At 45.1% G+C, this 21,652-nt stretch overlaps 2 protein-coding genes across 2 annotated transcripts in view; one reads left to right on the top strand and one right to left on the bottom strand.

Moving 5' to 3' along the window:
- Positions 1-236: 236 nt before the first annotated feature.
- On the top strand, positions 237-4,373 carry LOC136661180 (pleckstrin homology-like domain family A member 2). The gene is made up of 2 exons (XM_066638221.1): positions 237-714; positions 4,007-4,373. Exon 1 carries the CDS (start codon positions 273-275, stop codon positions 696-698), a length of 426 nt encoding a protein of 141 aa, XP_066494318.1. The 5' UTR covers positions 237-272; the 3' UTR covers positions 699-714; positions 4,007-4,373.
- A 3,285-nt stretch (positions 4,374-7,658) lies between these two features.
- Positions 7,659-21,652, bottom strand: part of SLC22A18 (solute carrier family 22 member 18) — an 83,423-nt gene continuing 69,429 nt past the window's right edge. Inside the window, exons 9-11 of the mRNA XM_066635113.1 lie at positions 18,968-19,069; positions 13,446-13,566; positions 7,659-8,040 (exon numbers count right to left, since the gene is read on the bottom strand). Of these exons, the coding sequence (XP_066491210.1) occupies positions 7,853-8,040; positions 13,446-13,566; positions 18,968-19,069 (411 nt within the window). The 3' untranslated portion in view covers positions 7,659-7,852. The remainder of the gene's footprint in view (positions 8,041-13,445; positions 13,567-18,967; positions 19,070-21,652) is intronic.

Genomic DNA, 21,652 nt, shown 5'->3' on the forward strand with positions numbered 1-21,652 from the left:
ATCTCTCCAGCAGCGACCCGGCCCACCCCGATCTTCCAGCACTTGTGGGGGGCGCGGCGGAGCTCAGTGTGGGGGGTGCGGGGGTGGACGCGGAGGGAAGGCGTGAAGGCGACCGTGGGCGGCAGGAAGAAGCACCACCGCCAGCCGGACGGCCGGGGCTGCTCTCGCCCGGAGCAGGAGGGGCGGGCCGCGCAGGGTGGGGCTTGAGGAGGCCATAAATGGGGCGCGGCGGGGCGCTGGCGCAGACGGTGCGGCGCGGCAGGCGAGCGAGCATGAAGGGCCCGGTGCGCGAAGAGGCCGCGCCTGCGGTGGCGGCGCCGGAGGTGCTGCGCTCGGGCGAGCTGGAGAAGCGGAGCGCCAGCCTGTTCCAGCTGTGGAAGCGCAAGCAGGTGGTGCTGAGCAGGGACAGCCTGAGCCTGAGCCCCGAGGGCGGCGGCGGGCGGGCCAAGGAGCTGCGCTTCGGCTCCATCCAGAAGGTGGACTGCGTGGAGCGCACCGGCAAGTACGTCTACTTCACCATCGTCACCACCGACCGCCGCGAGATCGACTTCCGCTGCCCGGGCGAGAGCTGCTGGAACGCCTCCATCACGCTGGCGCTCATCGACTTCCAGAACAAGCGCGCCCTGCAGGACTTCCGCAGCCGCCAGGAGGCCGCCCGGCAGGCCCACGACGCCCCCGCGCGCGCCCGCGGCCCCTGACGCCCCGCCGCCCGAGGTGAGCGCCGCCGCTGCCGGGGGGACTCCCGGCCACGGGGCCTGCGTGCCCTCGAGGGGTCGGCAGGTGGCCAGAGGAGAGGTCCCTCGGGGCCGCCAGAGGTGCACTGGCCGGGCAGGGGCGGGTGGGGTCGAGTGGAGGGGGTGCGCTCTCCCCTCTTGCGCAGCACCAGAGCCAGAAGGCCGGGCGGTAGGAGAGTTGGGGCAGACCAGAGAAAGAACTGCTTGACCCCGCGTGTGCCTGGTCTGTGGAACTCCTTGCCGCAGGATGCGGGGTGGCGTCTGGCCTGGATGCCTTTCAAGGGGGATCGGCCAGATCGCTAGAAGAAAGGTCCATCGGGGTCCGTCAAGGTCCGTCAGGCCAGCCAGCCAGAGGTGAACTGGCGAGGGGTGCGCATTCCCCCTGCTTCACCCAGTTGCGACTGGTCTGTGGAAATCCTTGCCGCAGGATGCGGGGTGGCTTCTGGCCTGGATGCCATTCAAAGGGGATCGGGCAGATTGCTCGAAGAAAAGTCCATCGCAGGTTACAAGCCATAATGTGTGTGTGCAACCTTCTGATTTTAGAAGTAGGCTACTCAGAATGCCAGGTACAAGGGAGGCCATGGGATGTAGGTCTCTTGTTGTCTTGTGTGCAGGATGTGGGGGTGGCATCTGGCTTGGATGCCTTTAACAGTCCTGGTGAAACTCTCCAAAGGCCCCACATTTCCCTTCTCATTGATTGCTGGCTGATTGCGGGATCAGAAGTGCAAGAGTGGAAACATGGCAAGCAGAATTGCAGCTCCCGCTGTTGCCTATGAGCCCTTGTGTGTGCAACAGTGAATTGGCCACAACTCTATGCATGCCTATTCAGAAGTAAGTCTCATTGTTTTCAGTGGGGCTTACTCCCAGGAAAGTGTGGGTAGGATTGGGCTCTCATTCAGTATCTCTCAGTGGAGATCTGATGATTTAGGAAAGTTGTGTGCCATTCCAGCCCCTTTCTCTGCTTGCCCCCCCCCCCCATTTCACACTGATGGTGGTGAAGGAAACTCAGTGGCATCTTTTGTGCAGCCTCCATCTGGCCTTCAGAGCTTTGTTCTCAGCAGCTTCCTGTCTCCAGATAAGACAGTGTCGATCTTATTGCACATGGTTTGTAATCAGTGTCAATTGAATTGCAAGAGGAAGAATTTGGCATGAAAGAAACTTCAGTGAACAGTCATAAGATAGTTTCACCAGAGTATTTCGTTTTAACCAGCATTATGGCCTGGTTCTGAACAGGTTTCTTCCAAAGGAGAACCCACTGACTGAATGGGATTTAGTGCCAGGGAAATGTGCACAGAATTGCAGCTTTATTTCTATTTGAAATCCTATGTGGAAGCCAGTTAAATGGAAATCGATTGATGGAAATTAAGACTGACTTTCAGGTAAAGATGTAAGAAGTATGCGGCAGTCTGGGAAACTGGGGCCATCAAGGGGCTATGTGCCCAGGCTATGTGCTCTTCAAATATTTGTTGTCTGGTTTCAGTGAGAGTGATCTAAAGGAGGCAAGGTCTTTTCTTCTAAGACCTCCTTCAATATTGGATGAGGTGACCTTCATTAAGAGCTGGGTCTCCCCTTCTAGCTTCTATGTAGAGTTTGAAACGGAGGTTTCCAGAGTGCATGAATCAGGCAGGATCAACAACTTGGATGGGAAAGTTGATGAGTACATAGAAGTCAAACCCTTTGCTGTTTGGTGCTACTCCATTGGTAACTTTCCTGCCTTATTGAAGTGCTGCAAGTTAAAACCACTTGCTGGGAGGACAGGACGAAGCTGCCCTTGGGACAAACCCTCAGTATTTTAACATCCATAAGCATATCTACTTTTAAATATAATTGATTTTCAGAATGGAAGTTGCTTCCCTTTCCAAGTTAAGGGCTTAGGAGTGGGATATTGGTGGTGATCTTCTTGAACATGTTTCTGTACAAGAGTAGATGCTACAGGCAGGAATATGAGAGTAGTGCATGAAGGACTCATTGCAGAAATGATCTAATAATTTCAGATAATCTCCCTTGTACTGTTCAAATAGGTGATGTGGAGGTGTTGCATTAATTTCAGTGGCATTTACCTCTAGATAAGTGCTACTTGGCAATCCTGCGCATGTTCACTTGAATATCAGTCCTGCCTAGTAGGCTTGCATTGCTACTTAGTACCATAAATGTATGCACATTTACCTAGTAATAAGTTCAATTGAACTATTGGGACTGACTTTTGAGGAAACATGCCTCGATTTAATTAGTCTGTAAATCTTTAGTAACTGAGACACTAACACTCTCTTAGGCTATAATCCTCTGCATATCGATTACTTAATATTCATATCAGTGAAAGCCAGGATGGTGTAGTGCGGGGGTGTCCAAACCTTTTGGCAGGAGGGTCGCATCATGTCTCTGAAACTGTGAGGACCGGAAAAAGGGAATTAATTTACATTTCAAATTTGAATAAATTTACATAAATGAATATATTGGAGATGGAACTTATATGAATGAATGGTCTTGTGATAGCTCAAGGCCTATAAAAGGCCTTGCACAAAGCAAAGCCAGCCTTTCCTTTGTTGCTACTGCTGCATCACAGATATGAAACAGCAAGCAGTGGAGGGAGCGCTTGTCCCACAGCTCACACGAGAGGAGAGTTCAAACAGTTGGCTGTTACACTGAGAGCAGTAGCATCAGGCCTCCAGCAAGTCTCTGGAGGGCTAGAGGCTCACTGGAGACTGGGGGCTCTGTGAGGGCCAGATTGGGAGTCCTCAAGGGCTGCAAGTGGCCCCAGGGCTGGGGTTTGGGCATCCCTGGTGTAGTGGTTCAGGAATTGGATTTAGACCTGGAGGATCCAGGTTCAAATCCCTGCTCAGTCATGAAGCTTCCTGGGTGACTTTTGCCCAGTTACTGTCTCTCAGTCTTGCCTACCTCACAGGGTTGTTGTAAGCACCAAAGGAGGGAAGGAATCTTGTATGTCATTCTGAGCTTCTTGGAGGAAGGGTGGTATAAAAATGTGAAAATAAATATACTTGAGTAAATTCTTCATTACTGCTATGCCTTTTTGTCAGTGTTGGGATCTCTAGGCCAGGATTATACTACCCACTATGGTAGCACAGTACAGAGTGGAATTAAGCTATCTTTAAAATAAAAATTGTCTGGGTTTTATTAAGCCATTAGTTTTTTTCCGTAGGACTTTTGTATTCAGGCTGAGGATGGTACTATTTCTTGGAAGAGTTTTGGGTGCTTTTTGGTAGTAACATACCACTTGCATCACTTACAACTTGTGTTTCTTTTTCTTTCTGTAGTGTATACCTCGGGATGAAATAGCTTGGATTAAACCAGCAAATGATACCAATGAAGGAACACAATGGAGGATGCTCGAATAGATGGCTTCTTCCAGGTCTGATGAGGCAACTGAATCAAGAAGCTGAGCTTCCCCTGAGAGGCATTTATAAGCCAAAGACCCTTAAAAGCAACAGCAGAAAGACTGAAAGCAAAGCGTGGCGGGTGCGCAGGGAGCCCGGCTTTGCAAAACATTTTCTATTTAAGACATGCAAGGAATATGCAGCACCTGCAAAAAAAAGCTGTTTAAATTATTTGTAATATCTATATTTGTATTTATTTTGATAAATCTCTTTAAGCACGTTTGTCTTAAAATGGCTTCTAGCTTTTAAATGTGTCATTTTCAAATAAAAGCTTTTTTTATAACTATGTTGCTCATTTGAAGCTCTTGTAATATTGTGCTTTTGGCTTCTAAACTGGAGTGAGATACTTCAGAAGCTCTTGAGCATCTGGTAAATGCTAGTATGTGGTGGTAAGCAAAATCTCTACACATAAACTGTGGGAACAGCCTTGTAAGAATGCAATAAATGTACATCTACTGTGGTCTGTTACCCTATGAGCAGCAGCCTCAGTGGGCCATACCACTGCTAAGTCCCACACACTTCCTTAATCAGTGGCCAATAATGGCTGCCACTAGGATTATATTACTGAACTGGATCAAAAACCAATCCAGCATGAGCTCTACAACAAGAGATGAGTCACTATTTTTCTTTCATATTTCTGCCCTTCACATGGATCGACTAACCCAGGGGCAGGAGGGCCACATCAGCTCTCTGACACTATGTTGGGGGCCGGGGAAAAAAGAATTTACATTTAAAATTTGAATAAATTTACATGAGTTTACATAAATGAATATATTAAAGATGAACTTGTATGAATGAATGAAGGTCTTGCAATAGCTCAAGGTCTATAAAAGGCCTTGCACAAAGCAAGGCTGGCCTTTCCTTTGCTGCCGCTACTGCATCACAGACGTGAAACGGCAAGCAGTGGAGGGAGCTTTCATCCCACAGCTCATGTGAGAGGTCAAACAGTTGCCCTCACGCTGAGAGCAGTTGCATCGGGCCACTGAGGCCTCCAACAAATCTCTGGAGGGCCAGAGACTCATTGGAGACTGGGGGCCCCAAAGGGCCGCATTGAGAGGCTTCAAGGACCGCAAGTGGACCCAGGGCTGGGGTTTGGGCACCCCTGGCCTAACCTAATCCAGACGACAGTACCACAAGTAGAGAAGTTGCACAGCATTCACAGCCAGAGCCTGTGCTGTCCAGCGACAGCGCTCCAGTCCTGGTGTTGGGCATTGTAAAAATGCCATAAGGCACTCCTGTGTTTGGGTGGGGTTTTGGAAGAACATAAGAACAGCCCCACTGGATCAGGCCATAGGCCCATCTAGTCCAGCTTCCTGTATCTCACAGTGGCCCACCAAATGCCCCAAGGAGCACACCAGATAACAAGAGACCTCATCCTGGTGCCCTCCCTTGAGGGAGACAAGTTTTGCTCAGAGAGTTTGTGAAGTATACCCCACATTCAGTGTCTAAGTGTTGGGTCTGTGGATTACTGAATTAATGGTATGTGAAGCACTTTGAACACGAGAGCACTATTTAGTGTCAAATAATACAAATTATAGAACATGAAAGTAGTACAAAAATACTATGTGCACCTGGTTTTTTGATGGTAACAAAACCCATTTGTGAAACCATTTTTTGAAACCATGGTAGAATGGCCCAATTTTTCTGCTTAGCATGCAAAACAGATGTATATTTTTGAACCATAACTGCAAGTGGTACAATTTATTGCTAATTTGAAGCATGCTCTTCAAGTTATCTCAGTAAGGTAAAGCAATAAGGGGGAGGCTTAGTCTTGTTTTGTAATAGTGCACTTGTGTGTTCTGTATCCTCGTACAAGCAACACTGCTCTCAGTATAGCGTTATAGCTGTTTAGCTGCTTAAGTAACCAGATGGGTAAATAGGCCATACCCAAGTGTCAAATGGCCAGAACTGGACTGAAAAGAGCTCCTGTCACAACAGCTGAGCTAATCCACTGTGTAAGTGAGCGGACCCAGCTTTTCAAATACTGTTTCTGGTTTGCTGTACTTATGGCCAACTACTACGATCTGCCCAGAAGCTGCAATATCTATTAGTGCCTTCCTTCCAGCTGCTAATTATGCCTGCCTTAAAGAGAATGGCTGTGTGATTCAGGGAAAGGAGTAACTTGAGTTGAGATCATTAGCAATTAGCATTTACATAGTACCTTTGAATGGTCACACTGTTTTGCATATGCTATTTCTGGACCACTCCTTATGATAAGTAAGCTAATACTACCTTCTTATTGCAGACTGAGGCTGATAGTGGCTTCCTCAAGTCCACTCAGGCAGCAATCCTATGCAGTTTGCTGAGTAAGCTCCATTGAAGACAATGGGACTTACTTCTGAGGAGACAAGCTTAGGATTGTTATCTCAGTGAGTTTGTGGCTGTGTGAACCAAAGACTTCTTGGATCACAATCTTAAAGCCAAAACTGATACTACTCTACTGCCACTCTAACCATGCAAGTGCTGCTGAAGACAGCAGCTGCACATCTAGCTTCTCAGAACTTATTAGTGTCCTAATGTCAAATGATACTGAGCAGGAAATGGAAAAATGCAAAGCATTATGTCAGAAATCAGTTAAGCTGTTACAGAAGGAGAAGGGGGCAATAAGGCAGCCATATGTTTAGTATTGCATCTAATTTGGCTCTTAGCCTCTCTGCACCAACTGTTGAGCCTCCCTAGCTTTTACCATCAGAAAACTGCTTGATCCATCTTCCTAAAAAAGCAGTTTTCTCTGGCATGCATTAATTCTGCACCATTTCTAAGCCTCCTGGAAACCACGCTGGCTTCTGTGCTGGGTGCTGCTTCCAGTGGCCCCAAACAGGGCTGCCTCCTTCCTTCCCTCTCAAAGGGGGGGGGGGGTGATGATGTCAGCACAATAACTTCTGGGGCGTTCGAAGACAGAGATGGCCCCAGGCAAGGAAAAATCCAGGTCTGCTTCTTTTGAATTCATCACAGAGCATTCTGTGGCATGCCACAGCAAAAAATATATTTCTGGCAGCATGTCAAAAGCTAATCATGTCAAACTCATGGGGTGAAACCATAAGTCTATGGCAGAACCCTGCTTTGCATGGAGAAAGTTTCAGACTCTATCCCTGGCATTTCCTGTTGGGATTGGGAAAGACCCTTGCCTGAAATCCTAGAGAGCTTCTGCCAGTGTAAATACCACTACTAACCTAGATGGACCAGTGGAAGGCAGCTTCATATTCGGGAAGTGACCTGTCAGTCAAGGCTCAGTGCAGCACAGGCTGCATGGGTGGAAGTTTTCATGGGTGGACATTCTCATAGGGTACATACAATTGCACAAATAGGCAAAGATTTGCTCTTCTTTGCACGTGCTCCAGCTTGAGTTAAGCCACCTTCAACTTGGATAATAAAAAATGGAACACATATTCCAAACTTTTTCAGCAGCAATAAATGGATGTGCATCAGTGGACGCTCTGGCAGAAACATTTGTGATGACTGTTGGAAAGAACCCTTCAACTGTGGAGCCTTAAAAGACCTTTGGAGTGGTTGCAAGTGGTGATGCTGAATATTTAGATAAAGCTTTTATGCTTTATTAGTGGGTCCAGCATCAACAGTAATATGTATAATACACTATAGTGTGTCAGGATGCTGATTTAAATTAGACTATTTTTTTTATCATACAGGTCAATTGAATTAAAAGTCCTAAAATACAATGAAAATATCACAAGCTTTGCTCTTATTTACCACTACTTGTGGAATTGGTTATTGAACTTTTCTTTCTTTCTGAAGGATCCTCTTTTTTAACAGGTAGAAAAACAGGAATGCATTGACTGCCAGATTTAAGTAACCAAAGGATGAGACCCCAAATCTTCTGTACAAAACCCCTCCTATTGTTGGACCTATTGTTCGTGTCAACGGCATGACAGATGCACTGATTCCCAGCATGGTACCTAGGAGAGAAAGTGAAGAAAAACTATGGTATAGATCAACATGACTTTTAACACTTGCTTCCAATACTAATGTCTTAAATGGATATATGTCCCAAGCATTTCTACAATCAGCACGTGCACATCAATCCAAAACATTGTACAGCTGGATCAGCCTAATATTGTTATGCTACAGAAATGAATAAATCCCCATCTAAAGAACTTACTTCTCTGCATAACAAATATTCATGTCTGGTTCTATACTATACTACAGTGCTGGGACACAGAAGACACCCCCTCCAGTAAATGTAGGGACCAAGGATTCTTATGACAAACCATGATGGCATCCGTCAGTCTCAGAAGACTATGGTATCACGCTCTGAATAGTGGTTCTGGAATAGAGTGTCCTCTCCAGTGCACGAAGCCTGGGTATAGTAGATATGGAGGATAGACAGTTACCCATGCAGCAAATCCCCCCTCTCCATGTCACTGGAATGGTCCAATGGAAAGGCAGAGGCCAATATGGTTGGTTCCAGTGGTGTTGCAAGAGTTGCCAGAACGTGATTGTGTTCAGCCATGAACTGCCTCAGGGACTCCAGCTCCGGATTTTGCCTTGAGGTTGACTCCTGAAGCCTTTTCCATAACTAGATGTAGCCACAAGGCAGTGGAGCTTTGGGATCAGTTTTCCTTCTCTCAGATGAGCTGCCTTCCCAGGCTAAGGAGTCCCATCTACCCGGTGGCGGTGGCTGTTTAGTCGCCTCTTACGACAAGTACAGCCAAACTGAGGGCCTATTCTTATCCTCCAGCCCCCAGGGGTATTATGACAAAGCAAGTAGCTAAGGGACCATATTTCTAGCTAAACACATCCAAGGGAATTTTCTTTTGTTTGTTCCTCTTTTACTCCAAAACCACTTGCAAACCCCACCAGTTAGCGATGCAATGCATTGGGGGCTTTGTGAGTTTTGTTCCTGAGTAGAACCCCAGCTCCATCTGCCAGTTCTGCTGGTTGCTGTATCCATTTGATTCAGCTTTGCTTTCCAACCAGGATCAGACATTTTCAATCAGCCTGCTTGTATTTGTTTTACCCCCTCCTCTTTATGTCCCTTGTCTTTTGGACTTTTAATAAACTAGTTACATTTTGACTCTTGGCCTGCCTAGTCCATGTTTATGGGTGATCCAGTAGGTTGTCATGCATCTTTGCCCTGCAGATGCTTCTGTGCATTTAATCATTTATAGGAATCCCTTGCGTTCAGTGCTCTCCTGGGAGTGTCTTTTTCCCCAGATGACCCCTTCTGCATGATCTCTGTAACCTGGGATGCTGGCAGCAGTTGAAACTACCATAGTTCTCCCCCATTCAGTCACTGATCCAGTTAAAGGGAAGCAAGGAGCAGGAAATGGTGTGTGCGCACCAACCATTAGGTCAAGGGTGTCAAACATAAGGTCTATAACTCCACCCTCCACACTGGTCCTCAGGTACGCTGTTATTTTGTTAATAAAGTTGTGGCCAACTTTCTAATCCACATACAGTTGTCTCTTATTTTCCTGTGCAAAGTACAGTCCTTCTAGAATGGAATAGTTACTGGCCATTAGAGAAAGACCATCATCTTTTGCTCTTGTCACCTTCTCAGTTACATAGAAGGTGCAGCACCTGAAAACCATTTGAATTCATTCACTCATTTGATCATAGCAACAGGGATTGAGATCACAAGCATGTCAGGGGAAATTGTACCCAGTCAAAATGTCAATCTCAGCCATTGTACCTTCTCCACAACAGTGATGCAGCTCCAGTCTACCTGTCACTGCCCCAGAGCTTCTAATCCATCTCTGGTGAGAGAGGGGTATGCAAAAACAAGTGGCCAGGTATGAACTTGCAGGCAGGGTTCCTAGGCTTCCACTCAACTCAACTCCAGAACTCTTTCATAATCTAGAACAGTGGTTCCCAAACTTCCACAGGGAAGTTGGGAACCACATAAGTTTTTGTGGGGGAGGGGCAATGGCAGCACCATCTGTCAATTTAAAACTTGTTTTAAAAAAATGTAGTAACGTGGTTTGTAGGAAAATATGGGGGAGCGGAATCGGGCATCTTGCCCCAGCCTTAGTGGCCCTCATCCCCCCCCCACCAGTATTAAGTGTGAGCTTGATCTAATACACAGTTTTATTCTAACAGGGTCAGTTGTGTAACAAACAGGGCTTAAAAATTGTGGAACAGGAGAACGGATAACCTGAGGGCTATGAGCCACTAGATAGCTTCAGCAACTCTTCACTTGACATCTTGAAAGAATCTGATGGGGGTGGTTGAAAGTGTTTTGAAAGGTGAACTTTCCTTGACTTTTTTCCAAGGTACACAGGTGGCTGGAATCACCATGTTGGGAGACTCCTTTCGTTTTATGTCGCTTACATTATCTGGAAAATTTTGCTTTTAGGAAAACTCATGAGAACATAAGAAGAGCCCTGCTGGATGCAGCCAAAGGCCTATCTAGTCCAGCTTCCTGTATCTCACATTGGCCCACCAGATGCCTCAGAGAGCACACAAGACAACAAGATACCTGCTTTCTGGTGCCACTCCATCGCACCTGGCATTTGGAGGTAGCCAATTTCTAAAACCAGGAGGTTGCACATACCCAGCATGGGCTACACATACTCATCAAAACTCCTTTTATCTGATGAGAAAAGCAATATATGAAATAATTGCACTAGGTTTCAAAAATTCTTTTGAAGATGCATTATTTAAAAAGTAACAAATGAAAATATTTTCAGCCGGGAATGTATGGTTTAAGGCTGTAAAGGAGGGGAATTTGTTTAAGTAAATCCATGGATAGGTTAAGTAACATGTAGCTCCACCCAAGAACAGTAATGGGTATTCATGCATTTTAATAGATGTGTGAGTCACCCACACTGCATTAATTGCTAGAAACTCCTTTAATAAAAGCAGTTTAAATACCTTTATCTCCTAGTCTGAAGCCCAAGCCTCCCCACATTCCAGTACTGTATAACTAACACCTATCATCCCAATCCTAAATAACCCCCCCCCCAGATGCTGCCTCACCAAAGGAGTGTCTGTTGTATGCTGGGGGTGTAGTTAGGAATCCTCCTCTAGGTAAGGGAACATTTGCTTGCTATCTCAGAGCAATCCTCCACTGCCCCAATGAGTTCTCTCAGAACTGTGTCAGTTATTTTGCTTGCACAAATCCAGGCGAGTAAATGAGAGGGAACAGCATTAAGATCTTGACACATGCCCATGCTGCAGGGATCCCCTTCCGGTTTTGCCTCCCACAAGTCTTTTCCCCATGCAGAAACTCCCCCATTCCTCCCCCTCCATGCCATGCCCCGTCCCACCCATCTTCTGCCCTGACTGCTGGTTTACCTTTGCTCTTGAGTGTGGCTGACTCAGGCAGTATGCCTCTGGAACTGCTGCTGTTTGCAGTGGTGGCCCCAAAATGGCAACTGGCAGTGCGCTGTGCATGCTGCTCTACAGCCCTTTATGATAGCGGAACTGTGTTCCACTGTTGTAAAGAGCTGCATAGCCTTAGCTAGGATTGGGCTGTTACTTTCATAGCTGAAAGCTTTTGATTTTCTTGTTGGAATATACAAGCTGTAGTCTTTTAAGTTCAAGGAAGCTGCATGCTTCAGTTCAGACCAAAACATCCTTTGTTAAATATAGCACAGATTCCAGACATGTTTCTGCCAGCAAATCCTGATCTGCATCATCTCTCTGTTATCCTTGTGCTTGGTACACCCACAACTCCTCAAATGAAAAATCACCCCTTATCTGCAACATATAAAGAGCCTTTCATTCATCTGCATGATCTTCTCCTTTGCTCCCTTGGAGCTGTATTACCAGTGTTTTGCAGACATTGGCAAGTCTTTGAATTAAGACCTAATAATCTATGCAAATCAGACTTGAGATGAGACCATAGAATTAGCTTTCATATGTGAATGACTGAGGCTGGCCTCTGGGCTCAGGAAGTGAGCAGAGCAGGCTCCATTCCCCTTACAAAAGCCCTTTTGAGAAGATACCTGAACCAGTTTCAGATGCTGCTTTCAAGCCCTCCCCCTGAATGTCTTCACTTCAGAACCACAGGTTTGCAATAAGTGAGAGTTCAGAAGGTTCAGATTATAATGCAAATTGGTGTAGAAACCCAAACCTTAATTTTAGGTGCAATTTCTTGATGTGATTCACCAGAAGAATGTACAGTAATTGTTGGAATAACCATGGGAATATCCAGGGAAATGTACAAGTGCAAGATGTATATGACTGGAGACAGGCAAAAAGGGGGTCAGGTTTCACTTTCCATAGCGTACAGGGTGTGTTTGGTTAAATCCCACATTTGCCTCTGATCAAACCATTTTTGCTGGTTTAAAACCTGCAAAACCTGTGAGAGAAGTGTACACAAAGTGATGTGATCTCTGGTTCAAATCACCTTCAACTCTCTGAAAATACTATTGTCTGTCTCCTGTCAGCTAAGTGACAATTTCAATGGACAGAAACATGTATCTATAAAACAGCAGCCAGGGACATTGCTAACCAGTACTATGAAGTTTGCATGCGTCAATTATGGTTTCTTGAAGCATTACAGGTACCCCTTGCATATGTGACCATAACTGTGCTGGCCCTTAAGCAAGTGCCTTGGGAGTATATGAAGGCCAGAGCCAGGCTCCTGTCATGCAAAGATGCAGTTCGTAAGAACAATGCTACTATATATAGTTACATGCATGGTGAATATTACATGCATATTACATGCAATATGCAATATGCATACATTTGCATACATATGCAATACATGCAATATTACATGCATGGTGGATATCATGCTGGTCACTTATGGTGGATATCATGCTGGTCACTTATATAGCCCTGATGACAAAGTGTTGGTTCACACAAACAGTACCTGTGTGTGTACTGTGCATGAGTGCTGCTTGGGCATGAGTCCAGTGGTGATTTTCTACATGCATCTGAGGTCCTTGAGTGATATGAGGCCTGTGTCATCTCTGCCCTAACTCCAATCAGAGGACATGGCATAAATTAGAACCAATAATATTTATCTCCCAAAATGCTGCAAAATTCTACCACTTGCTTTGCTGCTGGCTTGTTAACTAATATGGGTCACTGCCTTCCTTGCAGGCATCCTCATAATTCCAGACCTCCTGATTCTAACCAGTATTCATTGGCTTGGCAAACAGACAAGCCCAATATAGGTTACCCTTTGTTCTAAGACAAATTATGTGAGATGTGCAGAGGCTTTGGAACTTGGCATTCTTCCTGCAGAGCTCAAAGATTTGGCTGGCATCAAAAAAGCTCCTTGGCAGAACATGAACCACAGACTTGCCAACTCATAGTTTCTCAGTGCAGTGAACCAGAACCAAGCAAAGCATCCAACAGCTTCAGTAGGACCACAAGGAGGAAAATGGGGAGCACAAACAAGTTTTACCAGTGTCAGATGCAGGGACAGACTTGGTCAGGATCATGTCGGTAATGATGCCCACAGTAGAGAACGAGAACACCATGGGGAGCACAATGATGCAGTAATGGAGCACATTGGTCATTAGGACCTAGGAGATAGGACAAAGGAGCAAAGGCTGTTAGAACACCAGGATCTCCGGATTTTATTAATTGATCTAAAATAAAAACTGACTTATCAGGCCAGGTCTTCCATATAAAGGATTCCTTCCCAATCTTCAATTCTGGATTGGCCCACAATGTCAATTTAGTGTGCAAATAAGGTTCAATTTTATATTTCGGTTCCACCATATTCCACACGTATCTACCTCTAGATAATGCTTCCCAAACTTTTTAGCACAAGGTTGCTGGTGACCTTACATACAGAATGTGTGTGCAGACATTTGCTAAACTCTCCCTAGAAATGGAGTTCAGAAGACTGAACTGGGGAGCAAGGTGTGCAGTTAGGGACTTTTAGGCCAGACAAAAGGCTGAAACTGTGTTTACATGTGATCTATGGTACACCAATTAACAAAGAAAATTGGAATTTGGGGATACAAACCGCACACCATAGGTTAGCATTAGCATTCAAGCTAATGATTTTCTTCTTCAAACCAGGCAAGTGTGCTTGCAAAGTTTATGTTTTTTTTAATTCAAAAACTTTTCACAACCCACCAAAAATTGGCTCACAACCCATAGTTTGGGAAACACTGTGCTAATGAGATCTCCTTTGCATTATTTTTATTTAACATTTAGCCTGAGAAAGTTCTGTGAAACCTGAAAAGCAGCTCACTACTTTGTGACTTTCAAATTGTCCCAATCAAAACATTTTGTTAGTGCTAGTTGTTTTTTAATTTCTTCAATTTGGCAAATATAGTTGCCTGCATTTTTTGGTCTGATTTTGTAAGAGTAACTCTGGACTAAATGCATTGCAGGCAACAGTCAAAAGGAATTGCTTCATGTAGTGATAGGAAAAGGTAAGGCCTGAGGCCATATCTGACCTGCCAAGGTTTTTCCCCTGGAAAAGATTTTCTCCCCCTTTCTCCCAGGATGACTGACTCAAGGTGAATTACCATTCAGCTGCTCAGTACAGGGCTCTACAGGCCAAACAAAGCCCTAGAGGGCTGGCTGAAGCCTGCCAGTTTTACATTTTCCATCATCAGATCATGCACCTTTGGCAAGATGAGTACTGTATGCACAAATGTATGTGGTACATTATTCTAGGAGTAATGTGGTAGTAACATGATATGACAAGAGCAGACAGACAATATCTCTGCTAATTTACAACTCCTGCCATCACTTTTTTCCAGTTGTAGCACTCTACCTCAGGGCATAATTAGATGTGATGTGCTGTTGCATGTACCTTTCTCCCAATATATTTTTTCTAAAACCAAAAGTGGCCTCTATGTCTTAAAAAAAAAAAAAGTCAAGGAGGAAAAACAAGCACCAATATGTCACATCTAGTTTGGCTCTCACAGGACTCAACAGCAAAGAGAGTGGCAATGTGGTTGCATTCTTGGGTTCATGACTTGCCCAGGAGAGCTTGCAGCTTGCTTTCCCAGCAAGATATTAGCACAAGTAATTAAGGCCGAACAATGCTTGTCAAAATATGCAAGCAGCAGTACTTTATGTCAGGCAGAACCTGGGGATTCCTGAAACTTGTTTAGCTTGCTCAGTTGCTAATGAATTGATTGAACTTTAGTAAGCCAGTATGTCTCCCAACAAGAAATGCAAATCAGTCAGCCATAATTAGCAAGTGTAAGCATTTTCTTACATCACAGAGGATCAAAGGTTTCCTTCCATGTGTTTATTATTGAACAAAAACAACAAGGACAAACTGGGCACAATTCATGGAGTCTTTCCCAATCTCCATCCCCAGTCAACTTGCCATTTCTCATAGGCACAGGAAAAATGTGTGCATACATTTCTGTGCATGTGCACAAGTGCAGTCTTAAAAAACATAGGGAAACAAACCTAGCTTTCTTTCCAAACTCTGTGTAGGTATGGGTTTTTTATGGTCATCTAAACAGGCTCCCTTGCTAAGGTGGAAACAGCACTAAGTACCCATACTTGTGATCCAGACAACCGTTCCAGGGTCAAGTGCAAGGCAGACAATTTGCAGGCTGAGAGAGTACAGTTGGACATCATATACAAGTTGTGGAGGGAGAAAAAAAAAAAAAAGTGCCTGCCTGGGACACTAGACCTTGGGTACTCCTTCAGGAAAGGTGACAGGCTGAACCCTGGCTGACCCAGGTTTGAGACTAAGGACACCCTGCTAATTTCTTCTTTCTATCGTTCCTCATTTTGGTTCCTTATATACCTAATCCTTTGTTGGGTTTCTTTTCAGCCCAGCTGGCCTCTCTGTTAATATCAGTCCTGCATATTTGGGAGGCCACTGAAAGGAAGTGATTAGTACACAGGGGAAAAACGTAACTTGAGATCTTTGCTAAATAAGCTCCTCACAAAAAATTGCAGAGCTCATAAAAATCTTTTTATGTCAGCAGATCTATAAAGTGCACACTTAGTTCATGCGAGACGGTTTCTGTTGCTCAGGCAAAATTGCGTCAACACTGCTTTTCTCAACAAAGCGTTCCAACATATAAACCACCCTCAGAGACTGATATTTTCTTGGCTGTTCCAGGAGCAGAGAGCTTTTTATTATATTTCTTTTCAGACAGGCCTGCAGCTGCATTTTTCTATCAATAGTAGCTATGGGAAGCAATTTCTCATTCCTTCAGTTCAAGGGCTCTGTGGTTAGGATGTCCTAGACTAGAGCACTGTAAACCAGGGTTGGGAACTTGAGTCAGTGACTCAGACTCAAGTCGCGAAAATGTGTGATTTTGGGTAACATGGTAATTTGTGAGTCGCATGTGTGTAAGACCTTTTCTTAGTCATAACAGCAACACCCTTTGGATAAAAAAAGATTCAGTATGAACTAAGAAGGCTAGAGAAGAAGTGATCTGCACCCAAGTTATCTAATAAATCTCTCTTACTGCACTCAAATCCAAGTTATCCAATAAATCTGCATTTTCCCCAAGACCCTAAGAAACTCTAAGAGTCACAGAACGAAATGGCAGAAGGATAGCTAAGACAAGGGTCAAAAATAATAATTTCAGCCCTAATGGTTGTCCAGTAGACTTCCTCTGGTGGGAGTCTGGCTATAGGACTTTACAGATCTCTTAACTTCTGCCACAAGAGATAGAACTTTGCCATGGATAGCCTTCTAGTAATAGATAGAACTTTGGAGTCAGAGATCACTTCATCAGCCAAAGTTGACTTTTGCTGATCTAGATCCTAGATAAGAAGAGCCCCACTGGATCAGCCCATCTAGGCCAGCTTCCTGTATCTCACAGTGGTCACCCAGATGCTTCAGGGAGCATTTAAGACAACAAGAAACCTGCATCCTGGTGTTCTCCCTTGCATCTGGCATTCTGAGTTAACCTACTTCTAAAATCAGGAGGTTATAATAGCCATATACCCTTCAGTGCAATGGGTTTGCAAGTAGAGAACACCCAACAAAGCACCATGCACCACCTGTTCCAACTCCTACCAGTCCACATTGTCTTATAGGAAAAACTCATGAAGCTTCTTCTGTTGCTCAGCACCACCAGAGCTGGCAATATTGCCTTGCAGTATTGTCACTGTTTCTGGGACAGTGTTACACCTAGTCATGCCTACATGGATTGGATATTTCCTCAGATTTCTCCTGAAATTACTGATGCCTTCTCAGAATGCCTTCTCATCAGCATAAATGTGTGAACAAGAGTATTCCATCCCATTAGAACTCAGATATACCCAATTTTGGATTTTGGCAAGTAATATACATTTTCATTACCTCGATAATACAGAGCAATATATCTCTTCATTATCCCAGGATTTAAAAGGCAAAATACATACCACATTTTTCGATAGCGTCAAATCGTCATTAAATACTTAAGACACCAATAGGGATTTTAATTCTTCTTGATTTCAGAAAAGTCAGTAAGGGTTGATTCACACATGCATGTTCACCACTTCACAACTGCAACATCAAGTGAAGGCTGTTGTATGAGTAAACAGGCCATCACTAATATATGCAGGTAGAACTTTCACATCACCTCATTTGAATTCAAATATACAACATTTAATATGTCTGCCTACAATGGTCAATGGGGCTTACTCTCAGGAAAGTGTGGGTAGGATTGCAGCCTGTGAGCCCAAGCCTATGCATGTCTACTCAGAAGTAAGTCCCATAGTGGTCAATGGGGCTTACTCTGTAGTCTGCCTGTAATAACAACTCCCCAAAAAGAATCAGTGAGCTTGTCAGCCCTCCCAGTGCCCAGTTTAAAGTTCTTCTATTTCAGGCACATCAAGATAAAGACCCTCCTGGCTTTGCAAGTGCAAAATAGAAAATATGCCCCTTACCAGTTCAAGCCTCTTTTTTGTCCTTTTTAGGGGGGGGGGAGGCTTCCTTCTGGAGCAGCTCCATCGGATCAGGACCCTTCTGGTGCCCTCACATTCCCCTTTGCCTGGCCTTACCACCAGCCAAGGCACGTCTGCCTACTCGCGAGTAAACGCGACTGTGAGGCGGCTTTGCTTTCCATAGGGCTCCATAGACTGGGGGGGAGGCATCTGGGACGGAGGAACCTCCTTCTCCAGTGTTTTTGGGGGCTGCACTCATTGGATGAGGACCATTCTGATGTCCTTGGAGCCTCTCAGCCTGCCTCAACTAAGGCAAGTCCGCCTACTTGCGAGTAAACGCGACCACGTGGCTTCATTTCGGGCTCAGACTCACAGCTGGGAGGGGGGAGCTTCTCAGGTGTTTTTGGGGGGCTGCATTCATTGGATCGGGACCATTCTGGTGTCGTTGGATTCCTCTCAGCCTGCCCTTTCTGAAGGCCTATGGCAAGTACACCTACTCGCTAATAAATGCAAAATACAGCTCACTTTCACTTTCCATAGGGCTCCATGCATTTTTTCCTGCCGGTTTTTCGGCCATAACTTTTGAACAAAAGGAGCGATTTCCATTCTGTTTTTTGCACTGCACTCCGCTGGGCATTCCACATTCAACGGTTTATGGCATGACATGGTAGCTCCTAACCCCGCAATGTTAGCGCGTCCTCCCCCAGGGCGCATCACCCCCCGGGTGTGTCACCTGGTGCAGCCCGCACCCCCTGCACCCTCCTAGTGATGCCAGTGTCCAGGGGCTCATCCCTCACTAACACTTCCTGAATTCCAGCAGGAAGAGCCATGCAAATGAAGTTCAGCCAACAAGGATCCATGGGGTTCCCTTTGCTAGCAAGAGGGAGGGGGCACTAAAATACCCACTATTAGGAAACATAGCAGAACACAGAGATAACAGGAAAAACCCAACAGAAAGGAACAAAACACACATAATACATAGTGATTTTATGATATTGGCTGACTGAAGTATTCCGTCTAGAGATCAGAGTGGACACTTTCAGATTTGTTGGAATTAAACAGCCCCCGCACCCCCCTAGCGACGCCAGTGCATGCATATGCCCTGAGCCTTACCATTGCAATGCCCACTCCGCACAGAACAAAGACACTAAACGTCAGCAGGGTCTGCTCTGTATAGCGACTAGTTAATCTTCCAATTACTACTCCTTGGACAACCTAGGAAAAGAGAAGTGAACAGACACAAAGACAATGTCAAGTACTCAGATTCTCCAAGGTCAAATTCAAATCAGAATTGAAGATTAATTTGTGCACAATATTAAGACTCAGAAACTCAGCCTTGTATCATTTCCACTTACGTTGATCTTTCTTCCTTTAGGTTGTAATCTTAAACATGCTAACTAGTGAGTATGTCCCATTAAACATAGTGGAACTTACTTCTGTGTAAACATGCACAGGATTGCAGCATAAATATCTTTTGCTATATTTGGCTGAGAGAGCAAAGGTGGCATCAAGAGTTGGCCATGCAGGGTACTGGGTGTGGGTTCACACTCATCAGAGGGTCCACCTGGCCAACACTTGAACCCCAACACCCACAGTAATGGGTTCAGACCCACCAGGGTGAGTGGACACATGTCCAACACGTTCCCCGCTACCTGATTCTCTACTCCAGCAGTTCTCATACTTTTTGGTCTCAGAGTCCTTTACATTTCTAAAAGGAGTTTCTGGGAGCTGTGCCAGCATGTCAGGAGCCCCAGAGCACTGACACGTGTGTGGAGTGTGCAGCACCGAGTCCAATACTGAATACCAGTGAAAATTTGGAAAAAGAGAATGGGGAAGGAAAACCACAAATATGGGAATGGGAGGGATGGATGAGCAAACCAGGCAGGCGGCAAATGTATGATGTGTTCATGGAGGCCCTAGAGGGGTCTTAGGGAGCTCAAGGGCTCCCAGGAGCACATTGAGAAATGCCGCTCTACCTCATACACCTCCTAAGCAGCTTGGTATGGTACTTCTTATGTGCAGTACATGTTTGGAACCATACAAACAAAGAGCAGTTGTGTGGGGAGGGGACTGGGAAAGAGCAAAGCACTCGTATCATTTTTCTGCTCCCCACTTTCTCTAATAAGAAAAGAGCTCTTTTTAATTTTTTCTAAAAGGAAAAAGCAGAGCTTTGTTGCATACATTTATGTGCAGGGCCAGCACAAGACCTCCTGATGCCTGAGGCAGCATGCCAAATGATGCTCCTCTTGCCCAATGATGTACTAGTGCCTGCTCTTCCCACTTGGCAATGTTCTTGCTCAGCACTCTCCTAGCCATCCACATTTCCTCTTTCTCTCTGTCCACACCTTCGTTTTCCAATCTGGGGAGTGGAAGGAGAAAGAGAAGCAATGAAGGCAAGTTGGTGAATGGAGCACCCATCACCACCACCTAATGGCAGGGCCAGTACAGTTTATGTGACATAGTATTTCATTAGGCCTCAGATTCCTCAAGGAACTTTAGCAATGCAAGCTATGGAACTATAAAATGCAATTCAGAGAACGGTGTAGGGGCATGTGAAAAATTCTACTTCTAAAAAATAAGTATATTTGACACTGAACACTGTCTGGATGGGAGGACATCTGAGAACAATGTACAAGCGTTTCTGAGCATTTTGGAAGGAGCCAGAGAGGATGGCACCACAGAAAATAGTACTCAAATGCGCATCTCCTAGGAGGTTCTTTCTTCAGAGGGTGCCATTGCACTATACATATGTGTAATTACAGAGCTTTCAATTTAATTTTACTTTCCTCCCACTCTAAGGGATGGTTCCCAAAGCTTTCTAAGAAATTCATTTCCATAATGATATGATTATAGATCAAATTAAAAACCGTGCTAATGAAGCCTCACATATGATGCACAAAGGACCACTGAAGAAGTGGGAAACTGCCTGGTTGTTGTTGCCCCCTCATCCCTCATTCACGTATTGCTTGAATTGGAGCAGCACAAGTGCCCAGCGTCCCTCCTGTGCATCTTTGGTGAAGTCATTCATACCTGACTGATCCAACCTCCGCCCTGCCTGCCTGCACTATTTTCAAACATTGGAGGGTCTGCTTTCCCCTACCTTACTATATAACACCAAAGCAACTATGCTTACCCAACTAACAGCATGAGCCCATGCATGTCTACTCAGAAGTAGGTCTCATTGTGGTCAGTGAGACTTATTCCCAGGGAACTGTGTATAGAATTATAGCCTACAACGCAAGTAAACCAGCAAAGGCTTAGCTACTCATAGCACTTTGTCAACTTTGAGTAGTTTTTCATCAGCTTTAGACATACACACTGGAATACACTGCACATTATTTGTGGCTTATGCTTTCTCTCTCCTGTACTAAGGACCTTATTTAATAAGATGTTTTATTTGAATAAAAAGAGGGAAGCTAGCGGCACTGCTACTCACCTGCAGAAAATCTATTCCCTTTCTTTATTGATTATTCTCCCAAAGGAGATATAGCACTATTGTCACTGAAAAATGAACTGTGGGAATATTGGACAGCTCTCAAATACAATTAAGGTACGCTATGTATGATTGTGCAATATACTGCTCCAGGCCAGCAATCCACCTGAGGCTCTATGCCTGTGCACCCATCAGCTGGAAGGGGTCAGATGGATAAGGAAAGGGAGATAAATGTGTCTGATGGTTCTGCCACACATTGGAATTCTCCAAGACAGAGGCAATCTGGTCCATGTAATTGCAGAAGCTAGAACATGTATGGCTCCTTTCAAACACCATGGAGTAAATTCGTTATCCAATGCAAACAT

Source organism: Tiliqua scincoides, chromosome 1 (assembly GCF_035046505.1).
Source record: "Tiliqua scincoides isolate rTilSci1 chromosome 1, rTilSci1.hap2, whole genome shotgun sequence".
Classification (NCBI taxonomy): Eukaryota; Metazoa; Chordata; class Lepidosauria; order Squamata; family Scincidae; genus Tiliqua; species Tiliqua scincoides.

Excerpts from the sequence above, each read along its gene's own strand:
- LOC136661180 (XM_066638221.1), top strand. The coding sequence starts at position 273 with ATGAAGGGCCCGGTGCGCGAAGAGGCCGCGCCTGCGGTGGCGGCGCCG.